Raw genomic sequence first — 23,108 nt, forward strand, 5'->3', positions numbered from 1 at the left:
TAAAATATACTAAATTTATATATACATAAATTCTACAAGTTAATTATACTCGGGATTTTAATTATTTAAAAAACTAAAAAACTTATAATTAGATTATTCTTTAAAATAATTTAATATTAATAGTATTAATAATTTAATCTCATATTTATAGTGTTCATCTCGTGATAAGTATATCTTTGATAAGTACGTTATTACTAAAGAGGTGAAAACTAAGCCGTAACTAGGTGATTAATTTTAAATTTTTAACCATTTATCTGAATCCGTTCGAAAGCATATATACCAGCCATTGCATATATAATAATCTTACTGAACACCTGAACATAGCTTTTAATTAGCCCTTTAATATTTGCATGCGTCATGACAGATAAAGCACTAAATCTAATTTCCATTCGGTTGTTAACAAAACCGTACATCACTTTGGATACACATTAAACTTTTAGTTTGGAATAAATAATTTTATGATAATTTTTAGTATGTTGATAAATGTTACGGACATGATTATTTGGATTCTGATGGGTCTTCTGTAATTTGGGTCATCTAAGATAATTTTAAATTTTAATAAATTTGTTAGATTTTTAGATAGCGAAATTTCTTTATCTTAAGATAAGATAATTTATGCCATTTATAAAAGAAGAGTTCAACTATTTTTTAGATATAATCATTTTATTTTATATACTTATTTTTTACCTCTTTAATTCTCTAATTTAAATGTCGAAGTGTTATTACAAGTATTATCTTACCGTTCCAAAAGTTCAACCTTACTATTCTACTGGATCCACGGATACCCAATCCATTATCAGCAGAACAAACTACCATCTACATTTTTAGGTATAGTCTTGTATAATAAATAAACGCAAAAAAAGGTAAAGAGAAAAAAAAAAAAGAAGAATATTGTCATACAAGTGACTTATATAATGCGAGCGTAAAATTACATTGTTTTTCTTTGTATTCAGCATTCTTTTTTTCTTTTTTTTTTGTGTTTCTTCTTCTTTTTTTCATATGTTTCATCTTTATCGTCATTTGTTTTTATTACTGTTGTTGTTGCTACATTTTTTTCTTCCTTCTCTTTCTATTGATTTTGTAACATTATGTATTCTTTTTTTTATTTAATTTTTTCTTCCAAAAAAAATTATGAGAACATGAAATAAGAAGATGAAGAAGAAGAAGTAGTAGAAGATTAGGAGGAGAAAGAGAAAGAGTTTTGAATTATACAGAACATATCAGCACACATACACCGAAAATTTTTAAACAATACACTCGAATATCTTCGTGTTACACCCAAATATCTTCATGTTACACTCAAATTTGCTACAAATACAGAAAAATGTGTCCTCTAATGCTGCATTTCTTTTTCTTCTTCTTTTTTTCTTATTTCTTTCTTTCTTTTAGTTGAATGAATGCAAGTTCATCCTCTTTCAAGTAATTTTGCAGCATTATATGTTTCTTCTTATTCTTTGTTTGATTTTTTTATTCTTGTTAAAAGAGTAAAACAAGAAAAAACTTGAGAAAATAAAATAAAAAGGAAAAGATGAATAAGAAAAAAGAAGAAGATGGTGATGATGATGAAAAAAAGAAGAAGAACTAGCAGAAGATGAGGAGGATGAAGAGGAAGAGTTTTGAATTATGCAGAACTTATTAGCACACATACACCGAAATTCTTAAACAATACACTCGAATATTTTTGTGTTATACATAAATATCTTTGTGATACACCCGAATTTGCTGCAAATACAGAAAAATGTTTCCTCTAATGCTGCATTTTTTCTTTCTTCTTGAGAAGATAAAACAAGAAAAAAAAGATGAATAAGAAAAAAAAGAAGAAGATGACGATGATGATAAAAAGAAGAAGAAGAAGAAGCAGCAGAAGATGAGGAGGAGGGAGAATAAGAGTTTTGAATTATGCAGAACTTATCAGCACACATACACCGAAAATTCTTAAACAATACATTCAAATATCTTTGTGTTACACCCAAATTTGCTGCAAGTATAGAAAAATATTTTCTTTAATGCAATACTTTTACGTTACATTCAATTCAAACCATCAACGATGAAACATTATCCACCTACATAATCATAAATTACTAACTAAAATATTAACTAGAATCGAACTACACCTCAACCATTTGATTGGACAATAATCAATTTCATTCTAGTTCAATTGACAATATGAATTTGAATTATTCATTATCTTGAACAACGAGATAACTGATGATGAAGGAGAAGGAGGAAAAGGAAGGAGGAGTGACAAAGAAAAATTGTCGGTTAGGAATTTTTACAAAATAAGTCCGTTAAAGTATAGTTCCAAACCAACAAATAACTCTCAATCAAAGTTTAATTATTTTGTCACAAGTGCAAACCAATAAAAACCGAGAGTATTTAAATATCGGATCGTCTCTCAAAAAATTACAGAAAAGTGTGCATGTTAATGATTATGAGGTATTTTTTTTGGGGTTTTTATGATATGAGATCAGAAATATAAATAATAAGAAAGTAAGGATATAACTAAAAAAGGTCTTGGCAAAGGATGGAAATTGAAATTTCTATCCTCATTATCATCCTCAATTGTGATAGAAATTGTCTATTGCTCTCACTCAATTAACCTCTAACAATTGAAGAAAAGTCAAGTGAGAAAAATTGACTTTAGTCCACAAGTCCTAATAAAAAAAATTAGCTTTAGTGGATTTCAAGCCAACTAGCAATTCTCAATCACCAATCAACACTAGATTTTGATAATTCAAGAGTCTCCAAATTACTAATGCAAGCCAAGAATACAAAATTCTATACTAAAATTGAAAGAGACATTTTATCAAATACCTAACATGCATAAAAGGAAAAATAGTATAAATTACAATAATGAAAATCTATAACTACCAATTGCAAGAAAATAATAACAATCACTCAAATAAACATTAAAAAATATAAAACATCAAAATTGCAATAAATAAACTCCAAATTAACAAAAGTGCATTAACATAAAGAATATCAAAATAAAGAGAGTAACAATAAAAGAAAACTACAAGAACTATGAAACAAGAACAAGGAATTGTAAATGAAACTAAATGAAAGTAAAAATTAAATTCTAAAATAAGAAGAAACCTAAATCTAAAATCCTATCTCTCTCTAGAAACATCACTCAAAATATGCTAAAAACTAAATAAATTTATTCGATGTTGTCTTGGAATGTTTCTCTCCTAGCTTCCATTCAACTTCTGGGCATCCAAAATTGGGTCTAAAGACCCCGCAAATCGCGAGCCATGTGACTTTTTAATGAAGTCACGCACTCAGACGTGTGCATACGCACACTTACTGAATTCTACCTTGTGCGTACGTACAAAATTTTGTGCGTACACACACTTCTTCTTATGTTCTCCCATTTTGCATGATTTTCTTCCACTTTTCTCAAGCCATTCTTGCCTAATTGACCTGAAATCACTCAACAAAACATATAACGGCATCGAATGGAATAAAAGTGGAATTAATTAATTTAAGTACAAAATAGTATGTTTTCACACTTAAGTGTAATTTAGAGAGAAATCACAAAAGTATGCTATTCAAGTATATAAATGTGAGTTTATATAATGAAATCCACTCAATTCAAGACAAAATTTATCATCAAATATGGATTCATCAAGGAGAATAAATTTCAATGAAAAAAGGAGGAGGAGGAGGAGGAGGTGGTGTTGGTGACAATGATACAGAAAAATAATAAAAAAGAAGAAGAAAAAGAAGAACGTGCAATGACAACACGAAAAAGAACATGCGCGCGTAAATATAAATGACTTATATAGATTTGTATAAAAAATAACTTTTTGCAAATAATTAAAAAAAATGAAAGCCAGAGAATTTAATTTCTAATAAATAATTAAAAGGTTAAGATGAATATTATCTTCTATAAAATAATATCTGTCATATAAAAAATAATTACAGGAGTATTCGACCCAACCATTTCTTGTTACCTTTACTTGTGTACATATATTTAATTAGCAATGGGTTTTTTATATTTATAAAATAAATTAGTTATTATATATTTTAGTATATTTATACATGTGTTTTTTTAAATAAAATAATCAATTATAAAAATAAATTTTTTTATAATACAATATATATCTTTAAACTATTAATAGTATAATAATCAAATTTTATATAATAAATATATATTTACACTTTTGTTTGTATTTCAATGATAAAAATAAATTGTTTGATTATATATATTGTTTATAAAATTTAATTATATTCTTAAAAAGTTATTATAAATTACTATAAATATAAATCTATATGCATTTCATATTTTGACATATATGTTTGTACAGATAAATAATTTTATAGCATATTACATTATTATTTGAAAATTTAATTTTATTATATTACACAACAAAGAGATATAGATATCATTATTTTTGTTGCCGTAATTATTTAGCTCTCTGTTTTCTTGGCCTATAAGAAGGCCATTCTACATCCCAAGAGTGTCACCAACAAACTCATAAACAAAACACACACACACACACACAGCTTCTTGGTGGGTTTGTGTGAGTGTGAGTGTGCTACAGAGAGATTCAGATATGGAGGAGCAAAATGGTATGGGGAAGTTGTTGAAAAAGTTGAAGCCATATCTTGCGATGGTTTCGCTTCAGTTTGGGTACTCTGGGATGTATGTCATCACCATGGTTTCTTTCAAACATGGAATGAGTCATTGGGTTCTCTCTGTATACCGTCATGTTATTGCCACACTCATCATGCTTCCCTTTGCTTTTTTCCTTGAAAGGTCTCTCTCTCTCTCTCTCTCTCTCTCTCTCTCTCTCTCTCTCTCTCTCTCTCTCTCTCTCTCTCTCTCTCTCTCTCTCTCTCTCTCTCTCTCTCTCTCTCTCTCTCTCTCTCTCTCTCTCTCTCTCTCTCTCTCTCTCTCTCTCAACTACATCAGTGTTAGTGTAGTGATAAAGATACACTACAATTCTTCTAGGAAGTACCTGATTACGAAAAAACAAAAGAAAATTAGTCTTTATTCCTAGTAACAGAAAAAGGACATCCTTAAAAAAAAAAACCAAAAACCAGTACCGAGAACCTTTAACTACAGTATATACTGTTTTTTTCGTGTGAATATATATGAATCATCTATCTTTAATTTCCATATATATATTTAGCCAATAACATACATTAAGAAAAGTCTGTCGACTCAAATTTATTTTCATCTTATTATAGCATGATAAGATTCAACTATGTTATTTATACATTAAAATTAATAACTAAATTATTTAATTTATTTTTATAAAATATATATATATATATATTAATAATATATTAAACACATATCTATATATAAATATATTATGCTTAATTTTATAATTGATTTTGATAAAAATATAATATTTTTGTAAAAACTTTTGGTTGGGTGATAAAAATAAAGGTAACTTTTACAAAAAAAAAAGTATTTAGATAAAATTTAACTCTATTTTTATCTCCTAACGAAATATAAGCTAAACAAGCAAATGTCTTTCTTTTGTTTTTTTAAAGAGAAAAGTTTAATGGCTAACAATTTTTATTTATATTAGCTAGTATACACATTCTACTAGTATATTTAAGTTTTTTTTTTAATATCAATTTATAAAAATACACTAATGACTAAATACGAATTAAAAATAAATAAATTGTATTAATTTTGAAGCGTTTTTCGTTCGATTATTAATTGAAATTGATTTTTCAGGAAAATAAGGCCAAAGATGACTCTGCCAATCTTCCTGAGGTTAGCTGCGCTTGGTTTCCTTGAGTAAGTCACTTCAAACCCTTTTTTCGCGTATCAATAAACTCTTTATTCTCTGATATCATTCTCTTCGTGGGCCCATGTGAAAACACCATCCAAGTGAAAATAATGCATGCATGCATGCATTTTCCATCTAGCTACCTATGCCTATAATTATAATATATGCCCTTATCTTAACAAATCAAATCAAATAATAATAGTAATAGAACTGATTGTTTCCTAATGAATTTTAGGATAAATTTGTAAATGTCAAAGGAAAGAACAAATATTATATAAGTTTTTTAAAAAAATTATTTAGGATGAAATTATAAGGAGATTTTAGGATAAAACATACTAGTAACTTAATTAATTAGCTTTCTGGAAGTTTTCAATATAATGAATTTACTTAGTAACTTTTTCTCTTAAAAATCTATAAATTTATAATAAAATTTTGTAGATTAAATATGTAACTTACTTACTATTAACTCAAAATAAAACTAATAATATATGCTCTTATTTTTTAAAATATTCATTATTAATTCCTTTTATATATGAATTAAACAATATTTTCCTTTCTTTTATCATTTGACTAATTTAATATATTAGACAAATAATAAATATAAATATAAATATATTCACATTTTAACATACCAAATTAATCAATATTAAATTTATTTATTTTTGAAATAGATGGAACGACAAATATATTCTTGCTGCTTATTAGCAGAACACCAAATATTTGAGCTAGCTAGCTAGACACGATATAGCTAGCAAGTTGTGATTTAATGTAATTGAATTCAGATGCTATATTCTGCAAAACCGGTTCTGATGATATGTGTCATACTTAAAACTTAAAAATAAGATAAAAATTTAAGTGCGTCGATTTTACGTAAAATTGATAATTGAGAGGTGTTAAATGAAAATTTAGTCAAATCAATCAAATTATTTAACAACTTTCGATTATCAATTTCAAGTGAAGTCGATTCTACCTAAAACAATTTGTTAAAATAACACAAAGTTATTCTCCTCCGCATATAATGCCATAATCTATGATCTGAACTTTATGAAAATGCGAAAACTCGATAATGCTCATGTTGACCCACCAGCTTTATTAGTGGACACGTCATCCAGAGGAAAACAACCTACCACAAAATCACCTGGTAGGGTACCCTTTTTTTTGAATAAAATAACTATAAAAATTGTCGGGACGAATAAAATTAATTTATCAATAATTAATTAATAATATTTAAAATATAAATTAAAAATATATTATTAAATTTTATACTAAAATAATTTGACTAACAATTAAAAATAGTCTAAAAATAATAAATTTTTTTTACTTTTAGATTTTTCTCTAATAATACTGATATATATGATATGTTGTCTATAAATACGATGATTATAAAATATTATTAAAATTAAAATGACATATTTTTTATTTTATAATAATTTTTGTTTAAAAAATAAAAATATTATCAAAATATAAAAAATATAATTTTAAATTTTGTAATATTTTTAAGTATTATTAAAATTATTTAGTTACTATAATCATAGACACCGTATAATCTAATTAATAGGTACTCACAATTTTGAAATAACGTGATAATTATTAGATGACTTTTTTTTTAAATAGTGACAAAATATTATAATTGTAGTGGTTATGGTGGTGATTATTCTGATTTGAAAGTAAAAGTAATAACAGAATAATATATAAGAAAAAAATAATATTTAAAGAAAAAGGATAATTTTATTTAAAGAAAAATGATACATTTTTTTAAAAAATATTTTTTATTAGAAAATTAAAATAAAATAAAATAAAATATTTGGGATACAAATAGAACGTTTTAAATATTAGAGGTGAAATTAAGATTTAGTCCAAATATTAGAGATTAAAATAGTAATTTATTCTGATATTTTATTTGAGAAATTTTCGGATGTCAGTAATTTTTAGTATTTTTGGCTATTATTTTGTCAGTATAAACACTAAATTATTTTTAACAAATAAATTTTACTAATTTATGTGTATAAACTCTGAGAAACGTGAGTACAAATAATATTAATTTATATGTACAAAATTCTGATAAATATAGATGCAAATTATATATTTTTTATATACAAAATATCTATAAATATAAGTGCAAATTATTATTGGTCAAATATTGACTAAAAATAATAATATTTGCTAGTCATATAGCATTATTTATTTTATTTTTCGCTATGGATGACTATATTTATATACCTGAAAATAATATAAATTGTTTAGCTAATAATAAATTTTTTAATTCTTCGTTTCTATGAATAATTTTTATTATAATATAATGACGAGAGAAAAAATATTTTTAATTAGTTATATGGGTGTGTATTTATATATATAATTGAATAAATGAATTTTACTTTTATTAATGAGTCAGTTTTCCTTTCTCAAGTAGTATAGCTAAACTTGTTAGGCTTTTGGTGGTTAAAAAATTAGTTTTATGTATATCTACTAATTTAAACTAAACATGCATATACAAAATTAATTGTTTTAAAATTATACTGAAACTCAATTATCACATCATAACTGTCGAATACGGCGAAAGCATCGGTCCTCGTATAAAATCATATTGAAGAAAATCCATTTTTTATTACTTTTTTGTTTTCAAAAAATAAAATGAATGAAATATATTTTGGAAACACGTTTTTTTTTTTCATTTTGGAAACTTATTCTTTTTCCCATTTTGAAACATTTATCGTGCAACTTAAATGTGAAAGAGTTGCCATATGAATTGAACCATCAGAGCAACTTCAATGTAATACTTTTTGGGTATCAATTTTGACTTTTGTAATAATTAAATTAATTTAAAATTAAAATTTATATTGGATATAATTTTTAAAATGATATTGATATCTCCTTAGTCCTTAGAAATACTAATATCATTTTAAAGAAAGACGAATAAAATCCTATTATTTATATATCTATTAAAATCATTAAATAAATATTATAATTTTGTTATATAGCATTATTATATTAAAATAAAACCAAAAATTGGAATGACGAATTTTATATTAAATTTTAATTTAATTTTTATAATATAAAATTCCATAAATACTTATACGATATTTTGTGAAATTCAAAATAAAATAAAGTTAAAATTAAACATTGTGCTGTCAAAATCATTAACAAAAAACAAAAAATGCAAATGTATCCAACATTCATTTTCTCACCTACCAACAAATTCAATTTGTTTTGGCCTTTTAATAATTTGATCACGTAACGAAAGGGTCTGAAAGTCCATGGTGCCGTGTTAACATGGTCTATAAAAGGATTAATTTATACCTCTAAATAATTCTAGCGTTACTAACATCTTAATTAAGAACATAATTTATAGCTATTCACCCTTGGTTGAGCATATGGAGCACGCACTAGTAGTATGGATATAAAACCCTTGAGATTCATTTACATCTATCTCACTCATGTAACAAAATATGCTTGTATTTTTTTTTTTTTTTTGGTGACTACAAAATATGCTTGTATGGGCAAGATATTTTTTGTATAAGAATAAATTTAAATTCATTGTTTTGAAACGAATTTATAATATAAATAGTCTTATTAACTTTATAGAAAATATATTTATTTTTCATTACTAACTTTAACATAAATTTGTAAAAAAAACGTTCAACATGCTTCGACAAATCGGAATTATTCTTGATTATATATACCATGAGCAATGGGAATCTGTCATCTAGCCTAAGAAGGAAATAGCTTGGCCCATCTTTTCATCTTTTGTACTTCTATTCACAAAGTACTAGATTTTCTTTTTTCCCTAATGGATTTGATTATTATTAGATCTATATATTATTAACCTACACATTATTTGAAATGATAGTATACATGTTATATATTACACTTCATTTTTAACCATCATGATCAAATTACTTATTGAAAAATTTAAACTATTCAATAAAGGGGCATAAGTCATTATATTATAAAAAAAAATCCTTTATACAAGATCCTTTTAAAATTTGAAGCATAAATTATACATATATTTTTCTTTGTCTTATACTAAATCTTTTTTGTTTAGAAAATATGAGCAATAAGATCAATCAAACGATACTTATTTGGATAAAAATACCTAAATAGTTATATTACATTATATTATATATAAAAAATTTATTTGAGGAATGCTAATTTTATTTGTTTACAACATACAGGCCAGTTCTTGACCAAAATTTGTACAACATGGGTATGAAGAGCACCTCAACAACGTTTGCATCGGCCATTGTTAATGTCCTCCCAGCCATTACTTTTGTTATGGCTCTCATTTTCAGGTAATTGTTGATGGAAGCTCCAATAACTACTAGTTCACCACAACATGATTATTAATGAGCAGCTGCGGCATAGGCATTAATATAACATGAGTAATATTAGAAAGTTGGCTTTTTTTATTTTAATTTTAAATTATAAATTCTAAAAAAAATTTAACTAATATTAACACACCATTCTTTTTTCTCTTTTCAATTTTGTTTATTTATTTATTTTTCCTTCTTTGATCTTATTTGGTTAAAACATGTAATTTTAAATTAATTAAGAAATATGTAATTCAACAGATATAAAATGTCCAACAAAAACGTTAGTATATATCATGATGTTGTGTACTAATATCCTAAGTTTATCGAAATTAAAGCATAAAACTCAATTAATTTTACACATGACCATAGTAGATACCATATTATATATAACAATTTTGAATCATATAATGTTGTCCAACAATGTGATGATATTCCCTGTGTAAGTTGTGTTGAGCAACAAGAAGAATATCTAAGCTATGTATGTTTTAATAATATATATATATATATGTCTAACAAGATTATTATTCTTGTTGCAATTTTTGCTTATTATTGTTAACCAGGTTAGAGACAGTGAATTTGAGAAAGATTCACAGCGTAGCGAAGGTAATTGGAACAATAGTGACAGTGTCAGGAGCCATGATCATGACCCTGTACAAAGGACCAGCACTTGAGTTCATAAAGGGACATGGAGGAGGAGACATCCACCATGATAGTCGTAGCGGTTCAAGAACTGAGCCTTCTGAACAAAACTGGGTGATTGGCACACTCATGCTCATTGCAAGTTGTGGTGGTTGGGCTAGCTTCTTTATCTTGCAAGTAAGTTCATTGTAAATTAAGATACGGCCCCATATTAGTGAATTACATGAAAATGGGTTTCGTAAAAAAAATGTTTGTAATTCAATCTTTTTGAATTTAACAAAGCAAAATTATTTGCAGTAATTCATCTCAATATTTTGTATATTTATAGGTTACCGATACATCCATATAAAATATCAGATTTTTCATATAAAAAATTTAGCTTGGAGAGTTTAGTCAAATTTTATTGTATTTAATATAAGATTCTGACTAGTAGTGTTTCTATTTTGTGGAATTTTAGTCTTTGACTTTGAAGATGTACCCAGCAGAGCTTTCACTCACATCTTGGATATGCTTTTTGGGTATTTTTGAGGGTGCAATTGCAACCTTTATCTTTGAACGTGATATGAGTGTTTGGTCCATTGGCTGGGACTCAAGGCTTCTAGCTTGTGTTTATTCTGTGAGTTATATATTAGACTTATTATCTTGGTTTAATTCAATTATTATTATTATTAGTATGGCGATTTAATTTATAAATAATTTAATGCTCTTCAACCAGGGAGTGGTGTGTTCTGGAATTGCATATTATGTACAAGGAGTTGTGACCAGGGAACGTGGACCAGTTTTTGTGACTTCTTTCAGTCCTCTAATTATGATTATCACTGCTGCATTGGGTACCATTGTCTTGGCTGAGCAAATTCATCTTGGAAGGTCAGTTCCATATCAAAGTCTTATGTTTAGTTCTTGCTGAGAGTCTGAGACACTATTCAGTTAATAAATATGCTAACTTGTTCATTTACAGCGTAATTGGAGCTATTGTAATTGTTTGTGGGCTATACACTGTGGTATGGGGAAAAAGCAAAGACAATGTGAATAATACAGAAGCAGTGAAAGTTGAGGGCCAAGAATTGCCAATAAGGGATAGCACAAAATCAGGATCAAACATTTTTGAAAACATTGATGTTAATGTTCCTAGTGAGATCATGGATAGAGCAGGGAAGAATGGGCGAATTTGAAACAAAAATGAAAGATCCTAATAGGCACTTTCACTAGTGCCATAAAATTTTCCTACTGAAAAAATCAGGTCGAGAAAGATTTTGTCCTGTGTAGAAAAAATCTTTCCCAGTACCTATATTAATGGCTGTAGTCTTATTTATTTCTTACTCGTTTTTCTTTTAATCTTTTTGGATGAATTTGCAGTCAGAAGAGTATCGGTAATATAATAATGCAAATTAAAGTTACTTTGAGTCTATTTTTTCCCTTTTTCTTAATTCTTCTATTATTTTTTTCTAATTATTCTCTGCTACACAACAAATTATATATGGTTAGGTGAAGATTAATCTTTAATAGGTGCTTATTTTAGTACAATGATTAAATAATACGTCCTAATATCATAAAAACATAGCAGAATAAAAAATTACTCATGGATCATATTATTTCAATCGGCATTTATTTATTATTTTTTAAAAAGAATTTTTATATTATTATATATATATAGGGGTGGCAACGGGCGGGTATGGGCGGGTTTTTGCTCTATCCGACCCTGGCCCACCGTACAACAATTTGCATAGAACCCGTTCCGTTTCTATCCGCGAGTAGTAAAACGTTGAACCCTAACCCGCCCCTGTGGGTACCTGTCCCTACTCGCCCCTATAATTATTAAAATCTAATAAATAAAATTAAATTTTAAAATTTATATAACTATCATCACATACAAAACATAAATTAAAATAAAAATTTAAATATGATACAATATTATTAATCATTTACTAATTATTTTACGTATATTATACATATTATATATTAAAATTATATATATTATATATAGTGGGGCGGATATTACCTAAATCCGACTCCGCTTCCCCCTCTTAAGAACCCACCCCGGTGCGGAATAGGGAGCAGGATAAATACCTACGAGTTCGAGTGGTATTGCCATTCCTATATATATACTAAAATATCCTTATAAATAATTATGAAAAGATAAATATATCCTTTTGATTTTTCTTTTTAATATTAAATAATCTCTTTCCTTGATTGTGACAAAAATATTATAAATCGATATGATAGATTATTATGATATATGGCTTTCATGTCTTTATATTTAGGAATGCCAAACCTTAGAGACGTTACAAAGTTGATGCAAATTAAATAAGTCATTTTACCAAATTACCCGTTGCAGGCTTTCCGACACTTATCCAATCTATTTTATTAGGGATCCAATTATTTTTTTTCTAATTGTTGCATGAAATATTTGAATTCTTGAGCCACATAAACAATTGGTTTGAGCTGTCAATCCATTGGTTTAACAATTCTATTGAATGGTTAAACCCTCTAAATGATCATTTCATGAAACACAATAAAAAACTCAATTTGCCAACCAACTGATTGTTTTCACTATCTAATCGATTAAATAATCTTGGCAATTGATTGGTTAGTTTCTGTTTCGATAGTTGCCTGAAACGTTGATTTGGGGCAGAACGTGAGGTTCAAATTTTTTAGTGTGGTAGCATTTGACCTCTTCAATGACGAGATGCCACTTGTTCGAGTTCCTCGTGAAGAGGTTGGAGATGGTATCTGCAAAAGATTTCGATCCAATATTTTAAGTTAGCAAAGATTTTAGGTAGGTTTTTAGTAGATAGAACGTGTATTATACCTGGAGATTCCAATGTATTTATAGTAGAGCTGCTAACCACCTTTGTTGGAGTAGTTCTATCTTTTCTGATAGATAACTATTCCTTTTATCTTGGGAGTCTGTTAAGATATCCCTTCTAGACGTAGCGGAGAAATATCCGGAGGCAGTTACTCGTTTAGATCAAGTAGAGCTGGACCTCTTTGTTGATGTCCGACCTCTTTAAGAGGTCGGGCTTATCGTGAAGAGCCTACCTCATAAATGGGCCTTTTTGTCTTATTGGGTGACGTGGTGGAAAATCACCGATTAAGAGTTTATAGAGAAAACTGCGTTGCAAGTATAGCTCTTAAACAATGAAGATACCGCGTGCCAATTTAAAAGAGTTGTCACAAAATTTTAGAAATAAAATACTGGGAGTATGAATCCCAGATCATCTCCCAACGAGTTGCAGGAAGAGTGCTATTTTATTGATCAGAGGTTTTCCAAGGATTTTAAGAGTTGAAGAACAGAGAGATAAGTGGTTGAGGATTTATATAATTAAATAAAAAGTCTTGATCGGAGGTAGATTAATTGGAAGTTCTATCCTTATTGGAATTTCTCATGTGTAGCTTCAAGAGGTTGTTATTTTCACTTAGTTAACCCTTACTAAATAAAGGAAAGTCAAGTGATTGAGCTAATTTTTATTTGCAAATCCTAGTCCTCTCCCTTAGGAAGAATTAGCGTTAGTAAATAGAGAATTATCCAATAACTTCCAAATTAACTAATCGCTTGAGCATTCCAACTTAAGGGTCTCCTCTTAATCACTCCCAAGTCAAGTGGGAGTGCTACTCCATTGACATGAATATAACCTTCACAGAATTAAGAGAGGAATAAAAGAGAGACATGATAATTAATAACTAAAAATCAATAAAAAGTAAAAATGGTTCTTTGCATTAATAAATCCCAAAATCATGAACATACTTATCTAAACAGAGTCAATGGACAATAAAAGAGTAAAGAATAGAGAAACAAACTAGAATGAGGAAGCTCCAACGGAGGTAATCAATCTTCTCAATATCCAAAGCAAAGCCATAAAACTCTAAAACTATGAATGTGAAGAAAACCTAGAGGAATAAGTATAAATCTCTCCCTAAATTCCAAAACTAAACTAAAATTATGCAGAATGAGAATGTCCCCTGAGTCTCTGTTGTTTTCTGGCTCTAGTCTGTGTTTCTGGGCCAGAATCTGGGTCAAAACTTGGCCCAAAATCGCCCCCAGCGATTTCTGTTAATTCTGCAGATCGCGCATGTCACGCGTACGCGTTAGTTGCTGGTCATCTTGGTGTATCACGCGTACGCGTCAGTCACACGCATGCGTCTTCGTGAAAACTCCAATCCACGCATACGTGTCAGGCACGCGCACGCGTTGCTGCAAATTTCTCCACATCACGTGCACGCATGAGCCATGCATTCGTGTCAATGCTCGCTGGTTATCTCCTTTATTTTTTGTGTTCCTTCCATTTTTGCAAACTTCCTCTCCATTCTCTAAGCCATTCCTACCCTATAAAGCCTGAAACACTTAACACACGGATCACGGCATCAAATGGTATAAAGGAGACTTAAAATACACAAATTAAAGACTTTAGGAAGCAAGTTTTCAATCATAGAATGAAACTAGGAAGGAATTATAAAACTATGCAAATCATATGAATAAGTAGGCAAGGACTTGATAAAAACCACTCAATTGAGCACAAGATAAACCATAAAATAGTGGTTTATTAACCTCCCCACACTTAAACGTTAGTATGTTCTCATGCTTAGCTCAAGGAGATAAAATAAATAAGTAGGGAAAAGTAAGACTCATGCAATGCAATGCAATGCAACCTATGTATGAATGCAACTATATGATTTCGTCTACTTGGTTAAAAGTAAATAAGTTCTTCAAGACAAACATAATTTAAATTCCACTAATTCAAATCCTACAGTAAGGACAAGTAAACTTGTAAGAAGGTGGCTCATGAAAGCAGGGAGCATAGAATCAAGCATTGAACCCTCACTGATAGTGTATATACACTTTAGTCAATCAAGTGTATAGGGTAATCACTCTACTCTTCTCTAGTCATGCTTTCTAAACTTTGTTCTTCACCTAACCAATCAACAAGTATTTAATGTATCAATACAAACATCATGAGGTCTTTTCAAGGTTGTAATGGGGCTAAGATGAATGTGAGGGTATATATATATGGCTAAGTGAGCTATAAATTGAATCCTTGACTAACCTAAGCTCTCACCTATACACACACACACACACACCCCCTTTATAACTTCTAAATTCATGCCTAGCTACCCAAAATTCCCACTTTTTCATCTTATACTCATGCATCAACCTTCTTTTAAATTGTATCACATGTACACTGATCTTTTATTCACTAAATATTGGAGTAGTTTTGTCCCCTTATTTATTTAATTGATTTGCATATTTTTGGGGTTTTTTTAAAGCAAACATAATATATCAATGCACATGGACTTTTAATTTTTTTTTTTGGTCTTACATGAGTAGGCACCCAAATTTCCAATATTTAAATAAAGTAGAAATATAACACATTCCTATCAACCTATGTTCCCACAGTTTTCCCACACTTAATTGACACACAATCTCTAACTTAAGCTAACCAAAGATTCATTTGGGGTAATTAATTGTTTTTTTCGCTTAAGGCTTAGTGATGTGGTAAAATATAGAACAAATGGGGATTAAAAGACTCAAAGTGGCTAACAATGGTAAATGGAATGGTAGACTATTTGGGATAAGTAAGCTAATAACAAATGATGGTCTCAATCATATGCATACATTTAAATACACTAAACATTGGACATATAGGATGGAACAAAATAAAAATTATAATTATAGAGAAGAAAACACACAAGAATAGAATATTATGGTTAAATAATGTAACCATGTAATTAAGCTCAAATCTCACAGGTTGTGTGTTCTAGCTTTAAAACATGTTCCAATTTACAATCTTCAAACAAGTTTTAACACAAATATTTTGATTTAAATTAGTAAAATTTTTCAAAAATAAGGTCTTAAAAAGAAACTTATTATTTTTCAATTAAGTAGAACATGCATGCAAAAACCTATTACTATGCAATCCATCCTATCCTAACAAAAGAAAATTTATCTATTGGTGTTAAGAGAAAAAAGTTACCTCCGGAAGTCAGGTATTGACCGACCTCCCCACACTTAAAGCTTGGCACCATCCTCGGTGCCATCAGTCAGAAACAAAGGGGGGCTGGTAGCAGTGTCTCCACAACCGGGACCGTCATGGCTCCCTGTGCTGGTAAATGAAGTGGAGTCCGGGGTGTCTGGGTTATTGTCAGGTGGATGGTTACCAACAAGCAGCTCCTTGAGGTATGTAAATCGGCGCTGGTTACAGCGCTCCCTTAGCTTTGCCTTCTGGTCTTGTCGGTCCAACCTCTCAAGTATCTGATGGAGCAATTGATTTGTTGAAGGTGCTTATCATGTGGATGGAGAAGAAATATCTCTGGCCGGGTCTGCAGCTCGGCTAGTAGTGGCTGCTGGGGATCGGATGTACTTCCCGTTAGAGACATATTGATCATCCCGTGGAATCATGGCTTTGGTGTCCCCAGCTCTGTAGGAGACTCCAGCTGTGGAGACTAGATCTGAAACCAAGGCAGGAAAAGGTAAGTTACCCGCAATCTGTACGTGTCCCATGGCTTGCAAGGATACACCAAATGAGTACGATCATGTCTGCAGTGAAAAAGGACTCGTGAGTGCTCGAAAAGACATAGTGGGACATAATTTGTGCCCATACTCGAGCCTCTAAGGTAAGTGCTGAAGCTAATATGCTCTTAGGGTGGGATCGATGGTACCCATAGATCTATGAGCTGCCAGGTAATGCTATAACCCTGAGAACGGCATCCCAGTCAAATTGGTATGTCTGGTGCTTGAGAGAAGCTTCTTGGTATGCGTCCAATCCTTCTGGAACAGCGGGGAGATCTAAAGCTTGCTGAATGGCCTCTTCAGTTATGAGGACTTGCTTCTGATGGACATAGATAGACTTCAGGGTTGGCATGTGAAAGTTGGAGTAGAATTCGACTACCCATGAAAGATTGACCTGTCGTGGCTTCTTCCGTAAGAAATCTTAGTGTCTCTTTTCAATGTGGGGATCTATTAGATCAACAATGTTTGTAGGGAGGATAAGAAGGTTCTCATTATTGTAGTTCCTTGCTGCCAGAATAGGGAACATCTGCTCACAGAAGCGGTTAGTGAACCGCGCAGTGTCATTGGCTAGAAAGGCTTTTTCAGATTCATTGACCTTGATGATCCTTTTGACTCGCTTTGTTGATGGTTTGACAGCTGTTGAAGATGGTTCCGCAGCTAGCGCTCTTTTTGTGCCTCTCGTTGCCTGTGGCTTGGGGGTAGCTTTCTCTTTACCTTTCTTGGTGTCCATCCTGAAAGGGAAAGAAATGTAGCATGTAAGTCCAAGGGTTAGAGCAAGAAAGAGGATAGTACGAGTGATAATCAATGTCCAGGTAAGGAAAATAGTGAACGAAAAATATGGTCGCGATTCCATGGGATCAGTTCATCAATGGAAATATAGCAAGGGCATATGATGGCAAGATGCAAGATGTTTATTAGCATGCCGGCAAAGGCATGAGTAGCATAGATCAAGCATTAATTGCCTAATTTGATTATCAAGTGTTTCAAACTAACAATCTGTTTGTATTGAATATTATATTCAATCAATAAAATATTGAAAGGGGTTTTGTGAAAAGCAGGCATTAGAGTAATGGGATAGAATAATTTAAAAATGCACAACGCCATACAGGCTTTTTCACAAACACTTAGCAAGCATGTTTAATATAATAGGAAAAGAATTAAATTGGAACATGCAAGCATCCCAAAAAAATTAATATTAATTGTCAAACAACTCTATAATAATAATCACAAGTATTTATAAAATTAATCACCCATTAAGATATCTAACACCAAGTAGCGTAATGCAAAAATGGATAAAGGAAGAACCTTGAGAAGAAGGTGATGGAGGGAGGTAATGGAGATTGTGGATTTGAGAAAATATGAAAGAATAGGGAAGAAGAAGAAAAGAGTAAAGAAAGAAGAAGAGAAGGGAAGAATTGAGATGAGGAAGGGAGATAATAGAAGAAAGAAAAGAAAGAAGAAGAGAGAAGAAAGAAGTTAGAAAAGAAAAAGATAAGATATGAAAAACAGAGCTGCGTAGGGTTCAGATACGGATTCGCGAATGACGCGCACGCGTGGTCCACGCGTTCGCGTGGATTGCGCAGAGGGAAAGGTGATGCGTAAGCGTCAGTTACGCGGACGCATGACCGTGTTTGTGCTTCTAGCATGAGGGCAACGTGGCTCTCACACAACCCTTTGTTCAAATTGGGATGTGTGCCAAAATATCAGGTGACGCGTTCGCGTCAGGCACGCGCATGCGTGAAGGTGCTTATGTTGAAAGTGACGCGCACGCGTTTACGACGTGTACGCGTGATGCGATTCGTGCCTCGGGCACAGTGCCAGCACCAAGCCAGCCCAACTTTCGGCCAAAAATCCTTTTACGTCAAATTCGCAAGGGCACGTGTGCGCGTCATTGACGCGTACGCGTGGAGTGCCAATTTCTCAGATGACGCATATGCATGAGGGACGCGTACGGGTGGTGATGCTTGTGCGATTGGCACACTCTTTGCACTGTTCCCATGCAACTTTCTGTTCATTTTTTTGTGTAGATGCAAATGCAGGCTATATGCAAAAATAATGAGAAGAGTAACTAAAAATAGAAGTAAGAAGAGAGGAACGATCATACCATGGTGGGTGTCCCCCACCCAGCACTTTGCTTTAACGTGCTTAAGTTGGATGGGCCTCCAGCTTAATCTGCTTCTGTTGGCGGGTCCTCCAAGAGAAAAACCTCTATCTCTTTATTGTCCTTTATCTTCTCACCATGATACAGCTTTAAGCGATGTCCATTAACTTTGATGAGATTGGAACTTGAAGGATCGCTCAGGTGGAAGACTCCATATGGCTCTGCTTTCTCTACTTTGTAGGGACCTTCCCGCCTTGATGTCAACTTGCTTGGCATGAGTCTCAACCTGGAGTTGTAAAGAAGAACTAATTTTCCAGGTCTGAACTCTCACCGTTTAATGTGCTTATCATGCACAACTTTCATCTTTTCTTTGTAAAGCCTGGAGTTATCATATGCTTCTAAGCGAATGTTCTCTAATTCTTGTAGTTGCATTTTTCTTTCTACTCCGGCCTTCTCAAATCCCATGTTGATTTCTCTCACTGCCCAGAATGCCTTGTGTTCCACCTCCACAGGGAGGTGGCAAGCCTTTCTGTATACTAGGCGGAAGGGGCTCATCCCGATTGGTGTCTTGTATGCTGTCCGATATACCCAAAGCACATCTTGTAGCCTGGTGCTCCAGTCCTTCCTATTAGGCTTAACTATCTTATCTAGGATACACTTTATCTCTCTGTTAGACACCTCTACTTGTCCATTAGTCTGTGGGTGGTAGGCAGTTGTTACCTTGTGGACAATCCCATGCTTCTTTAGTAGTCCTGCTAATCTCTTGTTACAAAAGTGAGTGCCTTGATCACTCATGATTGCTCGTGGTGATCCAAAGCGACAGATAATATGGTTTCTAACAAAGGAGACAACAGTGTTAGCATCATTAGTGTGGGTAGGAATAGCTTCCACCCATTTAGAAACATAATCTACAGCCAACAGTATATAAAGATAACCACTAGAGTTTGGAAATGAACCCATGAAGTCAATGCCCCAAACATAAAAAATTTCACAGAATAGCATAATTTGTTGGGGCATCTCATCCCTCCTGGATATATTCACAAACCTTTGGCATGGAGGACAAGATTTACAGAAGGCAGCAGCATCTTTAAAAAGAGTAGGCCACCAGAATCCACAGTCTAAAATTTTTTTAGCTGTTCTTTGAGGGCCAAATGTCCACCACTCTCAGAGGAGTGGCAGGCCTCTAAAATGGATTGGAATTCTGATTGAGGCATACATCTTCTAATTATCTGGTCAGCATCATACCTCCATAAGTATGGATCATCCCAAATATAATATTTGGACTCGCTTTTCAGCTTGTCCCTCTGATGCTTAGTAAAATTGGAAGGAAAGATATGGCTAACTAGATAATTAGCTACATGTGCATACCAAGGAACTACTTCAGATACTGCATGCAAGCTATCAAATGGAAAGGCATCATTGATAGGAGTGGAGTCATACTTGATGTGCTCAAGGGGACTCAAGTGGTCCACCACTAAATTCTGAGAATCACTCATATCCTTAATTTCTAAATCAAATTCTTGCAGTAGCAGTATCCAACGTATCAGTCTTGGTTTGGACTCTTTTTTAGCTAACAGATATTTGAGAGCTGCATGGTCTAAGTACACTACCACTTTAGTACCAAGTAAATAGGCTCGGAATTTATCCAGAGCAAAAGCAATAGCTAAAAGCTCTTTTTCAGTGGTAGTGTAATTAGACTGAGCAGCGTCTAAGGTCTTTGAAGTATATGCAATTACGAAAGGGTCCTTACCTGCGCGCTGGGCCAGCGCCGCTCCTACACCATGGTTGGAGGCTGGTGCGCGGAATTGTGATCATCAATGGCGCCATCAACATGGTACGCTCAATTGCAATCTCAACTCTTTATCATAACTTCGCACAACTAACCAGCAAGTGCACTGGGTCGTCCAAGTAATAAACCTTACGCGAGTAAGGGTCGATCCCACGGAGATTGTTGGTATGAAGCAAGCCATGGTTATCTTGTAAATCTCAGTCAGGCAGATACAAATGGTTATGGATGATTTATGAATAAAGCATAAAATAAAGATAGAGATACTTATGTAATTCATTGGTGAGAATTTCAGATAAGCGTATGGAGATGCTTTGTCCCTTCCGTCTCTCTGCTTTACTACTGTCTTCATCCAATCCTTCTTACTCCTTTCCATGGCAAGCTGTATGTTGGGCATCACCATTGTCAATGGCTACAGTCCTGTCCTCTCAGTGAAAATGTTCAACGCGCTCTGTCACAGCATGGCTAATCATCTGTCGGTTCTCAATCAGGTTGGAATAGAATCCAATGATTCTTTTGCGTCTGTCACTAACGCCCAGCCTTCAGGAGTTTGAAGCTCGTTATAGTCATTCAATCCTTGAATCCTACTCAGAATACCACAGACAAGGTTTAGACCTTCCGGATTCTCTTGAATGCCGCCATCAATTCTAGCTTATACCACGAAGATTTCGATTAAGGAATCCAAGAGATAAATATTCAAGCCTCGTTTGCTTGTAGAATGGAAGTGGTTGTCAGGCACGTGTTCATAAGTAAGAATGATGATGAGCGTCACATAATCATCATATTCATCAAGTTCTTGGGTACGAATGAATATCTTAGAACAAGAATAAGCTGAATTGAATAGAAGAATAATAGTAATTGCATTAATACTCGAGGTACAGCAGAGCTCCACACCTTAATCTATGGTGTGTAGAAACTCCACCGTTGAAAATACATAAGAACAAGGTCTAGGCATGGCCATGAGGCCAGCCCCCCCAATGATCTAAGAACTAGACGTCCAAAGATGATCAAAAGATCTAAAGTGATCTAGAGATGTCAAATACAATAGCAAATGGTCCTATTTGTAGAGAACTAGTAGCTTAGGGTATACAAAGATGAGTAAATGACATAAAAATCCACTTCCGGGCCCACTTGGTGCGTGCTTGGGCTGAGCATTGAAGCTTTCATGTGTAAAGACTTTTCTTGGAGTTAAACGCCAGCTTTTGTGCCAGTTTGGGCATTTAACTCCCATTCTTGTGCCAGTTCCGGTGTTTTACGCCAGAATTCTTGAGCTGACTTAGAACGCCTGTTTGGGCCATCAAATATCGGGCAAAGTATGGACTATTATACATTGCTGGAAAGACCAGGATGTCTACGTTCCAACAGCATCTGCAGTTCTTTTCAGCCTCTGAATCAGATTTTTGCTCAGGTCCCTCAATTTCAGCCAGAAAATACCTGAAATCACAGAAAAACACACAAACTCATAGTAAAGTCCAGAAAAGTGAATTTTAACTAAAAACTAATAAAAATATAATAAAAACTGACTAAAACATACTAAAAACAATGCCAAAAAGCGTATAAATTATCCGCTCATCACAACAACAAACTTAAATTGTTGCTTGTCCCCAAGAAACTGAAAATCAAATAAGATAAAAAGAAGAGAATATGCAATGAATTCCAAAAACATCTATAAAGATCAGTATTAATTAGATGAGCGGGGTTTTCAGCTTTTTGCCTTTGAACAGTTTTGGCATCTCACTTTATCCTTTGAAATTCAGAATGATTGGCTTCTATAGGAACTCAGAATCCAGATAGTGTTATTGACTCTCCTAGTTAAGTATGATGATTCTTGAACACAGCTACTTTATGAGTCTTGGCTGTGGCCCAAAGCACTCTGTCTTCCAGTATTACCACCGGATACATACATGCCACAGACACATAACTGGGTGAACCTTTTTAGATTGTGACTCAGCTTTGCTATAGTCCCCAATTAGAGGTGTCCAGGGTTCTTAAGCACACTCTTTTTGCCTTGGAT

The 23,108-nt window shown here is 32.2% G+C and overlaps 1 protein-coding gene across 1 annotated transcript; it reads left to right on the forward strand.

Moving 5' to 3' along the window:
- The first annotated feature begins 4,453 nt into the window (after positions 1 to 4,453).
- LOC112715650 (WAT1-related protein At1g44800) lies at positions 4,454 to 12,099 on the forward strand. Its single transcript, XM_025767429.2, has 7 exons — positions 4,454 to 4,762; positions 5,699 to 5,761; positions 9,926 to 10,042; positions 10,624 to 10,879; positions 11,160 to 11,318; positions 11,418 to 11,569; positions 11,661 to 12,099. Exons 1-7 carry the CDS (start codon positions 4,560 to 4,562, stop codon positions 11,872 to 11,874), a joined length of 1,164 nt encoding a protein of 387 aa, XP_025623214.1. The 5' UTR covers positions 4,454 to 4,559; the 3' UTR covers positions 11,875 to 12,099.
- The last annotated feature ends 11,009 nt before the right edge of the window (positions 12,100 to 23,108 follow it).

The sequence above is a fragment of the Arachis hypogaea genome, chromosome 10 (genome assembly GCF_003086295.3).
Source record: "Arachis hypogaea cultivar Tifrunner chromosome 10, arahy.Tifrunner.gnm2.J5K5, whole genome shotgun sequence".
NCBI classification, from domain to species: Eukaryota; Viridiplantae; Streptophyta; class Magnoliopsida; order Fabales; family Fabaceae; genus Arachis; species Arachis hypogaea.

Coding starts and splice junctions, on each gene's coding strand:
- LOC112715650 (XM_025767429.2), top strand. CDS start 4,560: ATGGAGGAGCAAAATGGTATGGGGAAGTTGTTGAAAAAGTTGAAGCCA. Junction 11,319..11,417: donor TTCTAGCTTGTGTTTATTCT/GTGAGTTATATA, acceptor CTCTTCAACCAG/GGAGTGGTGTGTTCTGGAAT. Junction 11,570..11,660: donor GAGCAAATTCATCTTGGAAG/GTCAGTTCCATA, acceptor GTTCATTTACAG/CGTAATTGGAGCTATTGTAA.